Source organism: Asparagus officinalis, chromosome 9, assembly GCF_001876935.1.
Source record: "Asparagus officinalis chromosome 9, Aspof.V1, whole genome shotgun sequence".
NCBI classification, from domain to species: Eukaryota; Viridiplantae; Streptophyta; class Magnoliopsida; order Asparagales; family Asparagaceae; genus Asparagus; species Asparagus officinalis.
Window position 1 is genome coordinate 60818923 of NC_033802.1, and position 14621 is coordinate 60833543.

The 14621-nt window shown below is 43.1% G+C and overlaps 1 protein-coding gene across 1 annotated transcript in view; it reads right to left on the reverse strand.

The window, feature by feature from the left end:
* The window catches only part of LOC109823508 (RNA-binding protein 12-like), a 9949-nt gene continuing 8204 nt past the window's right edge, over positions 12877-14621 (reverse strand). The window contains exon 3 of the mRNA XM_020389787.1: positions 12877-12996. Within this exon, the coding sequence (XP_020245376.1) occupies positions 12877-12996 (120 nt within the window). The remainder of the gene's footprint in view (positions 12997-14621) is intronic.

Below are 14621 nucleotides of genomic sequence, written 5' to 3' on the forward strand. Positions count from 1 at the left end.
ACATAAATATGAAACAAGTGGATATAGCTACACACACACATAGTTGTTTCATGTTTATATGTACTTGATATGATTTCAGTAAAATAAAGATTTGAAATCATGTTTATTATTTTGAAAGATTGAATAATATATGTATTTTTTATAAAACATTGTGTTCTTGTTTTATGGACTTGATAATACTAGTTTATATCTTTTCCTAAGTCTATAAAACCATACAAAAGTTTTTAAACTTTTGTTTAAGTCAAGAATAAAAAATCAAGTGTTTATACAAACATGTATTTGAGTGTTTTTGCAAAATAGATGAGTTTTCACATTAGGAAGTGCAAATTAAAAAATTCTTTTTGTAACATGTTTATTTTCATGTTTATAATCATTTTCCAAAGTTTTATATTTTTTAGAATTTATTTGCTATTTTTAAGGCACTTCAAAACTTAATTTTTAAGCATGAATAGTGCATGTGCTTGTTTATAAGTCGACTTATGTACTATAGCAAGCCGACTTATAAACTGTTCTGGAAAATACAATTTTCATCTACTAAGTCGACTTATACTCCAAGCAAGTCGACTTATTGTTGGTACGAGAAAATTGTGAGAAAGTTGAGAATAGAACCTGTATTATTCTTTCTAACTGACTTAGAAAAAGAATGATTACAATACTCTCAATATAATTTCTCTCTAACTGACTTAAAAAAAAATTTATAACTTTTTTCATCAGTTTCCCGATTTACAAAAGAGGGAAGGATGAAACCCTCCCTTTGTTTAATACTGGGTTCTTTCTTGGTGGCGATGAGAGTTTGATTCTTGTATCCCGTTGACAATCCGAACACTTAAACTTCGTGGGATGTCAGTCCTCTCTCCTCGACTTGACATCTTGAGAGAACTTGTAAGGTAAGTTTATAACTCTAGCCGAGTTTTGATAACTCTCTGTAAGAGAGCTAGGAATTCTAGGCGAGTTTGAAGGGAACTTGTTTGAACAAGTTGGAAACTCTCTAGAAGAGAGTTAAGAACTCTAGCCGAGTTTGAATTCACAAGAAGAGTTGATCTCAAAGAGAAGATGAACCTCTAAGAGTACTAATCGAAATGGGTTTAAAGACCAAGCCAAGAGATCTAAGAGAAGAACAGGCAATAACCCAGTTCAAGTCTCTGTTTTTTAGAGTCTTGAAAATGTCAAGCAAGAACGTGCTAAACCTCTTCATTAAGGTGTCATCTCGTCTAGGACTTCGAGTCACCTTGGAGGTATCGTCTCATTCTGGGACTTTGAGTTGCCTTTCGAGTCGACATGGAGGTGTCATCTCGTCTGGACTTTGAGTCATCTTTCGAGCCAACATGGAGGTGTCGTCTCGTCTGGGACTTTGAGCAAACACAGGAGGTGTCGCCTTGTCTGGTCGATTGAGACGTTAACTTTTCCTTGATTTGTAGGGGTTGTCATATTGTAATCCCTATTGTTGATTGTGAAGACTTGTTGAATAGAAGCTCTCACGGTTGTTTTGAAGGTCATTGGATGGTTACCTCTCTCAATTTACGTGAAAGTCTTTAAGTTGTAGCTATCTGAAAGTCGTCAAAACTTTCGTCATCAGTATGTGATGGGGATCAGCTATCTGTAATAATTTTAAGACAGCCTACAGAACCCCCTCTAAAGTTTTTGAAAGTTCGCGGTTGACTAAGACGAATTTTTAGAATACTTTGGATCTCAAAATCCGTTGGATGATTGTTCACTACGTCTGTTACGAAGGCATCGTGAACTTGGTTGCAGAAATTTGTTGAACGGGACCCGTGGAAGGATGATCTTCATGATTCTGCATACAATAGGATTTTTAACAAACTCTCAGCCATCAACGGATTTAATAAGCCTTTACCGACTACCGTTTGAGTCGAACTAGCATGTGGATTGTCTAAGTTCGTTCCACATATACCGTTATGCAAAAAGAATGAACTCTCTTAGACTTAGTGCTATGATACCGAATACATAGACTTTGTCAATTTCACAGGAATGGACTACCCGACAATGCATGTTAGGTGTAGGCTTATCTCTAATTAGGGACCGGGATAAAAGTCCTCATGCGTGAAAGACATGGATTTTTGGTGCTACAATGTTGAACATGTAGACTTTACCGCTGTTTCTTCCTGTGTTATGTTTTTACTTAAAACATTAAAAGAAAGTTGGAAGTACCAGAGGTGTAGTATTAACTTGGCATAAATTTTTACTTAGAGTGAAATTTAAAAATTTTCTTCATTATCACTAGGATAATTCCAGAAAATCTTTAATCGCTGGGGATTTTATAATAAAGACTCGCTATTCTTTTTTTGAAAGAGACCTAACAAGTTCATTGGGGGTTTGACTGTAAGAGGTGTGATGTTAACCTAACAATATTTTATGGGCATATCGCTCTATTGAAGAGAGTCGATAAACTGATTTGGTCGTCAGAGGTGGGCTATCAACTTGATGGGTTCGTGGACCTATCGCTCTATTGAAGAGAGTCGATAAGTTAATTGTCAGAGGTTTAATGTTAACTTGACATCATCTGAGGTGTAATATTAATATGATGAAAGGATTAGTTGTCAGAGGTATGATATTAACGTGACAAGATTTTATTATGATCGGAGCAACTCATGAACTTATCATCCTATTGAAGAGGATTGATAAGTTGATTATCAGAGATGTAGTGTTAACATGACAGGAATTTTGTTGTAATTTGAACAACTTTGTGGACCTATCATCCTATTAGAGATGATTGATAAGTTGACTGTCAGAGATGTAGTGTTAACATGACATGAATTTTGTTATAATTTGAACAACTTTGTGGACCTATCATCCTATTAGAGAGGACTGATAAGTTGACTGTCAAAGGTGTAGTGTTAACATGATAGGAATTTTATTATAATTTGAACAACTTTGTGGACCTATCATCCTATTGGAGAGGACTAATAAGTAGACTGTCAAAGGTGCAGTGTTAACATGACAGGAATTTTGTTAGAAAAGTTTGTCATATTAAGAATGAAACAAACTGAAGTTATACTCCATGGGGATGATGATTGTTCGCGGGGAAAATCGTGTCTTTCTTTGTAATTGATTCCATTGTCATATTAAATAACAGCTTTTTGAGTTACAAAAGATCCGGTCTTTTTTAGATCCGGTTACAATGAAAATCAAAGAAAAATAAACAAAGATTACAACTTTCTCCTTTTGTGTCGAACAAATCGCGAGCTCCTGTTTTGCGGTCACTCGCATTTGTTGGTTCTTTGCCTGCGCCGAGGTTTATCCGTGGACCACCGCGAGATCTAGATCCGGTTGGATCTACGCAGTACAACGGGTATTATTTCACCAAGGAAATAATAGCCGGGGGGGATTGGTTCACCAAGGAAACAATCGCCCAAATCTCGGGATCAAAGACCAAGCTTTGATCCGGAGTGTGCCTACGTAGATCTGAGATCCGGTCCTCTCGAACTCTTACCTTATTTGGCGTTGACGATCGCCGAGCACTAGATCTGGAAGAGCAAGTCCTCAAAGTCCCAAAGTTTCAATCTTTTTAAGTTCTGAGTCTTCAATCCAGCAGGGCTTCGCCTCCAAAAAATCCAACCTTCAAAAATGGATCAGCTGTAGTCATGTTTGACATTAAAGTTTTGAACATTTCTCCCAAACTTGTGTCGGAATCCTCGGCTGAAGAATCTGGCAATACCCATCCTTAGCTTTGTTAGCAATTTGATCGATAATTTGCCAACCACATTCGTCATCTGATGAGACATAGCCTAAGCCTCTCTTGTGACGGTAATAGTCATCGGGTTTTCCTTTTGGTACGTATGCCACTTTGACTGGGATACGGGATCCTCGATCGAAGTATAAACCTTCTCCGAGTGTGAAATCGTACCCCTGCTTTTCCATGAGCTTGCGCGCTTCCGGACTATATTTAGATAAATGCAGACCAGATTTGTCTTCATCCTCGTCTTCTCTTAGGAAATGATCTGGCAACGGAAGATTTTCTCATTTACCGTAAATCACTTCCTTTTGTCCCCCTACCTTGGCAGGAATAATTCGGGTTGTTCCGAAAGAATGCTGGAGACTTCTCTTCGTTACATAGGATGATCGGAGCGGCATACATAAATCTGGGTTATCATATAATCCCTTTATCGCATCATTAAGAGACAAGGAGTACTCTACCGTTGGCTTGATTCCACGCTCGAATGGATGTATTCCGTTGCTTGCGTGCGATTCGTCAACCTCGTCGCCTCGTTGGTTCGTCGGTTTATGCCGAGCTATGCTAAGGGACCTATAAGCAATTTTATATGCCTACAGATACCCCCTCCAAAATATTTTAGCCTCGTTCTTTTATAGAAGAGTCTGGAATACTTTGGATATGATTGTCCCCACCTTCAGTCAGTGTAACGGGACCTTGGAATGGCTTCTGTTCTTGATTCCTTCAATCCTCCAGGCTATTCGGTGCTTTGTCGAATGTCTGTAAGAGTTCCGGTGCTGCATTTATTGTCTGACCGTTGTTGGAATTTTAAAACTTTAAAGTTGATTCCTGATTTTTGATTTTTAGCTGACCATCGATTGTGGCGTCGAGTCTTTATGTACAACGCGTTGTCCGGCGTAGTGTGGTTGAGTTATCCTTAAGAATATTTATAAACAATATTCTCCAGGAACTTCTCAAACCAAAAATAGGGAATAGTTTATACTCATATACCTTATTGGAGTATTAAGAAGCAGTTTATACTCGTATACTTTTCGGAGTATAAGAAGCAGTTTATACTCGTATACTTTTCGGAGTATAAGAAGCAGTTTATACTCGTATACTTTTCGGAGTATAAGAAGCAGTTTATACTCGTATACTTTTCGGAGTATAAGAAGCACGTTGTCCGGCGTTGACCCTAGGGTTTCAAATGTCGTTGGATGCTCAAATCACAAGACCAACTAATGAAGCTGATGCGTCAGTGACTCTCGTATTTATAGGATTTTTAGCAAACCCTCGGCCATTAACGAGTTTGATGAGCCTTTACCGACTACCGTTTGAGTCGGGCTAGCATGCGGATTGTTCAAGTCCGTTCCGCATGTGACGTTAAGCTAAAAGAGTTAACCCTTTTAGTGCTACGATATTGAATACGTAGACTTCGTCTTTCTCCTGTGAAAGACTAAACAGCAACGTGTATGAGACGTTGACTTAGGATTTTTGGCAAATCCTCAGCCTTCAACGGATTTGACGTGCTCTTACCGACTACCGTTTGAATCGGGCTCACATGCGGATTGTCTAAATCCGTTCCGCATGTGACGTTGTGCTAAGAGAGTTAACGCTCTTAGTGCTACGATATTGAATACGTAGACTTCGTCTTTCTCCTGTGAAAAGACTAAACAGCAACGTGTATCAGACGTTGACTTAGGATTTTTAGCAAATCCTCAGCCCTCAACGGATTTGTCATGCTTTTACCGATTACCGTTTGAATCGGGCTTACATGCGGATTGTCTAAATCCGTTCCGCATGTGACGTTGTGCTAAGAGAGTTAACGCTCTTAGTGCTACGATATTGAATACGTAGACTTCGTCTTTCTCCTGTGAAAAGACTAAACAGCAACGTGTATCAGACGTTGACTTAGGATTTTTTGGCAAATCCTCAGCCCTCAACGGATTTGACGTGCTATTACCAACTACCGTTTGAATCGGGCTTACATGCGGATTGTCTTAAGTCCGTTCCGCATGTGACGTTGTGCTAAAGGAATGAACTCCCTTAGACTTGATGCTACGACTTCGAATACGTAGACTTCGCCATTGTTATGGGAATAGGCTACCCAGCAACGTGTATTAGACGTTGACTTATCCCTACTTAGGCTTCGGGATAAAATTCCCCAGAATCGAACTCTGGTGTCTTTTTCTTCGGAGAAAGACTAAACCGGCAGCGCGTGTTAGGCGCAGACTTATCCTTACTTAGGTTTCAGGATAGAATACCCCAGAATCGAACTCCGGTGTCTTTTTGTGCGGAAAAAAAACTAGGGATTTTGACTGTGGTCCTAACTGTAAGAAGGTTTGACCAAGTGGGTGTTTTGAGACAATCCTAACTGTAGGAAGGTTTGATCGCTCAATTTGTGGACCTCTCGTTCATTGGGGGAATCGAGAGGGGATTTTGACTGTGGTCCTAACTGTAAGAAGGTTTGACCAAGTGGGTGTTTTGAGACAATCCTAACTGTAGGAAGGTTTGATCGCTCAATTTGTGGACCTCTCGTTCATTGGGGGAATCGAGAGGGGATTTTGACTGTGGTCCTAACTGTAAGAAGGTTTGACCAAGTGGGTGTTTTGAGACAATCCTAACTGTAGGAAGGTTTGATCGCTCAATTTGTGGACCTCTCGTTCATTGGGGGAATCGAGAGGGGATTTTGACTGTGGTCCTAACTGTAAGAAGGTTTGACCAAGTGGGTGTTTTGAGACAATCCTAACTGTAGGAAGGTTTGATCGCTCAATTTGTGGACCTCTCGTTCATTGGGGGAATCGAGAGGGGATTTTGACTGTGGTCCTAACTGTAAGAAGGTTTGACCAAGTGGGTACTTTACGTCCAGACTCTAACAGAGAGAGTGTTGAGTGCATAGACATGGTGAGAATGGGAGTTCTTATTCATTACATTGCTGTGGTTTTGGGAACTTCCCGTTACATAAATCGTCCACCCCCAGTTTCCTCTGCGGAACTGGTTCGGACATTATTATCAGTTAACTAACCGGGTTATCCTTAAGAATATTAGCTTAATATTCTCCAGGAACTTCCCGTCAAAAGTGGGGAAACAGTTTAGACTCATATACCTATTGGAGTATCAGGGAGTAGTTTAACCTCTTATACCGGTCGAAGGATTGAGAAACAGTTTATACTCGTATACTCTTTGGAGTTTTGCCGTTCTCATTTGGCTTATCTCAGCGTTATGACGCCGGCTTCAACCAAGGTCTGAATGCTATTCTTGAGAGCAAAGCAATCCTTGGTGGGATGAACGACCCTCCTGTGGTATGCACAGTACTTTGGGTCCGTAGTGTTGTCAGCTTCCTCCTGATTTGTGATAGGTGGTATCTTGATCTTGTTGCTTCTGAGGAGGGATTCGAAGATGGCTGGAACATCTTCATCCTTGAAGGAATACTCTCTTTGGAGTCTCGGACCCGAAGTCTTTTGCTGCCTTCGGGATTGCTGTTGTGACGTTTGATTAGCACCATCAGCAGCTGCAGGTGCCTTGCCCTTACCACGAGAGGCGAAGTTTGAGTCCAGCTTGTTCACCGCGCACCTTCAAGTCTTTCCAAGTGTCAGACGGTGCTGTTCCCATTGCTTCCAACACGTCTAGTGCAAGGTTGTTGTGGCAAGTCTGGAGGATGAACTCCTCAGTGATCGGGTCCCGACAGTTCATCGCCTTGTTCCGGAACCTCTTGACGAAGGTGTCGACTAACTCCCCGTCTTTCTGCTTCTCATCGAGCAATGATCCGATAGATATCTCGGTGTCGTCATCGAAGAAGTTGGCCAGGAACTTGGTCTCCATGTCATCCCAGCTGTTCACGCTTCCTGGCTTGAGGCGGCGGTACCAATCGAAGGCGGCTCCGCGAAGAGTGCCAACGAATGACCGCACCATCAGAGGCTCATTGCCAGAGTGCCAACGAAGGACCGCACCATCAGAGGCTCATTGCCGGAGATAATACCCAGGTGTGATTTGAAATAAATCACATGCTGAGTGGGCGAACCCTTCCCATCAAACGGCGTGAAGTTAATTAGGTTGAACTTCGCCGGGTATGGGATCGATTCCCACTCTCTTGGGTATGGACAATGAATACATGTTTTCTTCACCTCTTGAGCGGAAATCAATGTGTTGATTTTGCTCTCGAGGTTCTTGATCTTCAGACTTAAGGTTGTTGTGGCAAGTATGGAGGATGAACTCCTCAGTGATCGGATCCCGACAGTTCATCGCCTTGTTCCGGAACCTCTTGACGAAGGTGTCGACTAACTCCCCGTCTTTCTGTTTCTCATCAAGCAATGATCCGATAGATATCTCGGTGTCATCGTCGAAGAAATTGGTGAGGAACATGGTCTCCATATCGTCCCAGCTGTTCACGCTACCTGGCTTGAGGCGGCGATACCAATCGAAGGCGGCTCCGCGAAGAGTGCCGACGAATGACCGCACCATGGGAGGATTATTGGCATTGTGAGCTTCATCCGTATCCGTGTGCTCCTCTTCCTGAACAACCTGGTTACGACGGCTTGGTTCACCTTGCTGGTTCGTCAGCGTTCGGGTTTGCTGGTCATGTATTTCTCTCATGTTCTGCATGGCCATCTGCATTTCGAACCTGAAGGTTTCCTGTTGCTTAGCTAAGGCGTCTTCAAGCATTTTGGCCACTTGCTCTGCGCTTATCATGGATGACTCGCGGGGTTGTCCATCGCTGGATACCGTGTTATCTGATGCGACGGCAGAGCAGGAATCTGATTCTTCATCTTCTGACGGCGATCTTATCCGAATCCTATCATAAGTTCCTTGTATGATAGCTCTAGACTGCAGACGAGTTAGATACCGGGGTATTGGCGGAATTGAATCAGGATTATCCCGTGTCGATGCCCTCTTGCTGGTCATGTTGGTGGTGACCCTCGGAAACTCTCCGTCTTTGACTATCCTTCTTCTTCGTCGGAAACGCCTAGGCCTTGGTTTCGGCGTTTCGATACTGAGCCTTTTGAAAACCGAAACTCTTTCGGGGACTGCCTTGATGCAGTTGCACTCAGCCAGTACCACCCGAATGAGCTTTGAACAAGGGCACTGGGTTTCTAGCCTTCGAGGACTTCTCTTTCTAGCTTTGCTCGTACCCCCAGCACGATAGTACAGCTCGTCTGTTTGAAAGTCGGAGCAACCTATTGTGTGTTGGCACGATTTCTCAGGTATAACGCAATCATCATCAGACGATAATGTTTCCTTCTGAGGGTGAACTGCCTTCTTAGGGCTTTCGAAAGTCACGCGCCTCGATACATGCCTTTTTGGGCGTGAGTTCTCGGCGGGCTCCCGGACTTCGATGCGCAAATTAGTGTGTGCAGTTGCCTTGAGCTCCTTGTCACGTTGGAGGTGACGGCGACCCCCAGCGTGTTGAGTGGTTCGGGGATTCTTCAGCGGGGCCAAACATTCCTGAACTGGAACTTTGCCTTTTTCATCGGGAATTGGACCGAGGCGCTCCAAGACTGACTTCCTTTTTTGGGATGGTCCTGCGGGATCTCCCGGAGCAGTTGTGGAAATCATCGGCGGTTTGGATTGATTCGCCGGAAGTTGAACTTTCGACGGCTGCAGTTGACGCTCTTTGGTCTGAACCGCCGCTTCAGACTTCGGCCTCCAAACTTTGCTGGTTGATGGCGGCTTCTTGGCCACCTCTTTCTGCAACTTCCTACGGGCTTCTTCAGCTTGAGCCCGTGCCTGCGCTGATAGTGCGCGGCGCTTGCGAATGCGCTCCTCCAGCGTTGATCGGTTCCGTTTGACACGGACCCATTCCATTGTTGGCGGCTTGGAGGAACCACTATTCATTGATTGTTGAGGCTTTTTGCCTCTCTTGTTCTTCAGATCCGCGTTGTAGCGGATCCCGTCAACAGACTCCATGACCTTTGCGAATTGTTTCACAAGGCGTTGACGTTGCCTTTGGCGGGCTCTCTTCGAGAGAGTCACCACGCCCCCTGCGGCAAAAGGGTTGGCCAGAGTAGCTCCGACCTGGTTGGGATTTGGAGGAATCTCACCCGATGCGACTTTGGCATCAAACGGGGCAAGATCTTCATTGGTGTTTTCCACGTCTTCATACCAACGAGATTTTCTCCTGGAGGAGAGCTTCTTGGACTTGCGTGGGGAGGTTGATCCGGACGAGGATGACAAGTACTCCTCGAACTTCTGCTGGTCGAACTCGTATTCGACCTCCTCCACGACCGGGATTGAGATCCGCGGCTGCGACGCTCCGATCTCGGCAGCGAGATCGGCGGCTCCCACTGTGGTCGCCAGATTGTTCGCGTGTCTTTCTTTGTAATTGATTCCATTGTCATTTAAATAACAGCTTTTTGAGTTACAAAAGATCCGGTCTTTTTTAGATCCAGTTACAATGAAAATCAAAGAAAAATAAACAAAAATTATAACTTTCTCCTTTTGTGTCGAACAAATCGCGAGCTCCTGTTTTGCGGTCACTCGCTTTTGTGGGTTCTTTGCCTGCGCCGAGGTTTATCCGTGGACCACCACAAGATCTAGATCCGGTCGGATCTACGCAGTACAACGGGTATTATTTCACCAAGGAAATAATAGCCGAGGGGGGATTGGTTCACCAAGGAAACAATCGCCCAAATCTCGGGATCAAAGACCAAGCTTTGATCCGGAGTGTGCCTACGTAGATCTGAGATCCGGTCCTCTCGAACTCTTGCCTTATTTGGCGTTGACGATCGCCGAGCACCGGATCTGGAAGAGCAAGTCCTCAAAGTTCCAAAGCTTCAATCTTTTTAAGTTCTGAGTCTTCAATCCAGCAGGGCTTCGCCTCCAAAAAATCCAACCTTCAAAAAAATGAACGAGCCACCCATGGGTGGCTCGGCTTTGGCCGAGCCCCCCTTAGGCGTAGGGTTTTGTCGTTTTTTCCGTTGTATCCGCTTTTGTCCGTGATTCGGTTGTGCGGTTGATTTGTCTGGACTCGATTTGTTGACCTGATTTGGCAGTCGATCCGAATCCTGATTTGGTAGTAAATCCACTTCTGAGTTCGAGTCTGAAACCGATCTTGATTCGATCGTGATTCGTCCGAGTCCGCTTTTGTTTGAATGACTCGTTGATTCCCCGAACCGTTGGCTTGATTCCACGCTGGAATGGATGTATTCCGTTGCTTGCGTGCGATTCGTCAACCTCGTCGCCTCGTTGGTTCGTCGGTTTATGCCGAGCTATGCTAAGGGACCTATAAGCAATTTTATATGCCTACAATGATCATCAGAAGTGTAATGTTAACTTAATGACGTGAAAGATTTGTTACTCTTAATCTAGTTGATTCCAAACAACCAACCCCCAGTCTAAGTGAGTCAGTTTCCCTTTTTTAGACTCAGCTGGGGGAGGAAAGGGGATCCCATGATTCTTTATGGGTAGTACTTCTGAAAAAATTTCCCATTGATTGGCATCATGAGCCTATCATTTTTTTGATTGATGAGACGGTAGGCTCCATTCGAGTAGACTGACTTTATCATGAAGGGTCCTTCCCATTTGGGATTAAACTTTCCCTTCGTCTTGTGCATCATGACCATGGGTCATCTGACTACTAAGACAATATCGTCTTTCTTAAAGATCTTTTTTTTGACCTTTTTATTGTAGGCTTTGGAGATCCGAGCTTGATATAACTTGATCTATTGTTGAGCATGAAGTCATTTATCATCCAACGCTTCTAGTTCTTGAAGCGTAGTTGATGACGGTCCTCATATGTCATCCCGGTCGCAAGGGCAACTCTTAGGGATGAGATCTGAAATTCTAATGGTAGTACAACCTTGCAGCCATACACCAAAGAGAAGGGAGTAGCTTTTGTCGGGGTCCTCACCATTATGCGGTAGGTTCATAGACATTCACCGAGTTATTCGTCCCAGTCGTGTTGGCTTTTAGAGACGAACTTCTTGAGAAGCTTCACGATTATCTTGTTAAAAACTTCCACAAGGCCATTAGCTGACGGATAATATGCTATTGATGCAACACTTTGGATTCTAAACTTATTGGAAAATCTCTAAAAACTATAGCTGATAAATTAGGTTCCATTGTCATAAACTATTTGCCTTGGTACGCCAAAGCGGTAGACGACATGGTGTTTGATGAACTTGACCACGTCCAAAGCCTTGAGTTCTTTCAAAGGAACTTATTTTGCCCATTTGGAGAAGTAATTGGTTATTGCCAAGATAAACCGATGCTCTTTGGATGTTGGTGGGAAAATGGGTCCAACAATATCCATTCCCCACATCTCGAATGGTCAAGACGGAGATGTCGGATGCAGATTCTCTGGTGCTTGATGAATGAAATCACTGTGGACCTAGCATGCGTGACATCTTTTAGCACAATTGACGACGTCGGTGATCATTTTAGGCTATTAATAGATGGCCTTTTGGAGTCGATCCCCTAGTTTAGCTACAGGTTGATGAGCTCTACACATTCCGTCGTGAGCTTCTCTGAGAGCTTCTTATGTCTCTTTTTTGGAAAGGCAGTGAAGCAAAACTCCATCATACGATTTTCAATATAAAGTTCGAGAAGCCGCATCATAATAGAATCGAAGGGCCTTCTGTTTGATGGTGACTGCTTCTTTAGAATCATCAGGTAGTATGTCGTGCAAGACATAGTCGATGAATGAGAATCACCAATCTCTTGGTTCAAGACCTTTGGAAGTTTCACAAATGATCTCTGTTGTGGCCTCTTTCGAACAATTTCATGGAGGGAACTTAGGGTGATACAAATCACGGCCTGCCATAAGTATCTTTGTTTCTGCCTTCGGTGCAATGCTAGTGAAGTTTCCAGCGAAGCTAAGGCATCTGCATAGGCGTTACGGGCTCATGGAACGTGTTCGATAAAGAAGCCCTCAAAATTTTAAGCTAACTTTAATGCCGCAAAATGATATGGGACTAAGTCCTCGTGACGCACTTCGTATTCTCCTTGGACTTGATTTATGATGAGTTGAGACTCACCGTAGGCTTCGAGGTATTGGATGTTGAGTTCCTCAGCCAGCTGCATTCCTAGTAACAAAGCATTATACTCCGCTACATTGTTTGTGCATAGCTCGACTAAGGAAAATCCTCTTGGGATCACCTAACTAGTTGGGGATATGAGCACAACCCCTACACCAGCTGTGATTCCTCCATCAGGACTTGTTCTAGATGCACCGTCGAAGAACAATTACCATACTTGCATGACTCCTTGAGTTACGTAAGCCTCTGCAACTTCATCTGGTAAGTCTTCATATAATTTGGAAGAATTAGGCACCAGATGGTTGCTAAGAAATCTGTCAGGGCTTGGCCTTTAACTTCCTTCTGAGACATGAACTGCATTGAATACCACGACAGAAGTATCGTCCATTTTGTGAGATGGCAATTTAGAAAAGAAGGTTTCGTCATGAGAACTCTCAAAGGGTTCACTTTGGAGATAACGTGAATAGTCTATCCAACTAAATAATGTTGTATTTTCTGAATGGCAAAAAACAAGGCAAGACATTCATTTTTCACCAGATTGTACTGGTGTTCAGCTCCAATCATAGTTCTGCTGAGGTAGTAGATTACCTGCTCATGACCCTCATCATTGTTTTGAGCTAGAAAAGCTCCCAGTTAATGTTCCATGGCCCTCACATATAATAGGAATGGTCTTCCTGTTACCGGGACCACTAGGACGGACGACTGAGTGAGATATTGCTTGATTTCCTCAAATGCCATTTGGCAGTCTTCATCCCAAACAAAGGAGACTCATTTCTTCATTAATTTAGTGAAGGGTTAGTAGCGTCCTGAGAGGTTTGATATGAATATCCGGATGTAAGCCAATCTACCCTGCAGACCTCTGAGTTCCTTGATATTCTTTGGAGACTTCATTTCTTGGATAGCCCGAACCTTTTCTGGATTGAGGAAAATCCCTTTAGAGGTGACTATGAATCCAAAGAATTTACCACTGGCTACCCCTAGGAAAGATTTGGGGGGTTCATCTTCAGTTGATGTACTCGTATGATGTTGAATATCATCTTCAAGTCTGAGAGATGGTCACTTTTCTTTTGGCTTTTCACTACGATGTTATATACGTAGCACTCTACCCTCTTGCATAGATATTCATTGAAGATTGTGCTCATAGCATGCTGATAGGTTACACTAGCATTCTTCAGTCCGAAAGGCATTATTGTATAACAGTACACCCCCAGTAGTGTTCTGAAAGTTGTATGCTTTTCTTCTTCAGGGTGCATTTTGATCTGATTATGCCCTAAGAATCCGTCTATGAAAGATATCCTCTCATACCCACAAGTATTGTCAACCATGATATTCGTGATGGGAAGGAGGAATTCATCTTTTGGACATGTGACATTTGGTCGCGGAAATCAATGCAGATCCTGACTTTCCTATTTTTCTTGGTTATGAGTACAATGTTAGCGACCCAGTCAGAGTGTTGAAATTTGACCTCCGATTCAATTGCTTCCATGATCTCTGGACGGAACCGACATTGTTGTTGTTTAACGGGTTTCACTTCCGGATCAATGTTCAGATGATGCATGGCTACTTTTGGGTTAAGACCAGGCATGTCTTCATAGTTCTAGGTGAAAACATCTATATCTTCTCATATGAGAGATACAAGGTCCTCTTTCTCTGATGGTGATAAGTTTTCACTTATGAAAATGGGCTTGGGGTCTGTTTCATATCCCATGTTTATTTGGATCACCTTATCTTTCGTGGGTGGCTTACGTTTCTCAAAACACATATCCCATAAAATGTTAAGGTGTTTGATCCAAGGATCGCCAGTCGATTAAATCAACTCTTCGTCATCTTCTTCGTTATCGCCTGGATGACTAGACGAGGTTATGTTCATAGATAAGCCTTTAAAGATTGCACCAATGCTAACGGTTGAGTCCTATAATGATGTTCTGGATGAGTGGTCTTGATATAGACATTCATTTTCTGAAGGGGGGGGGGGGGGG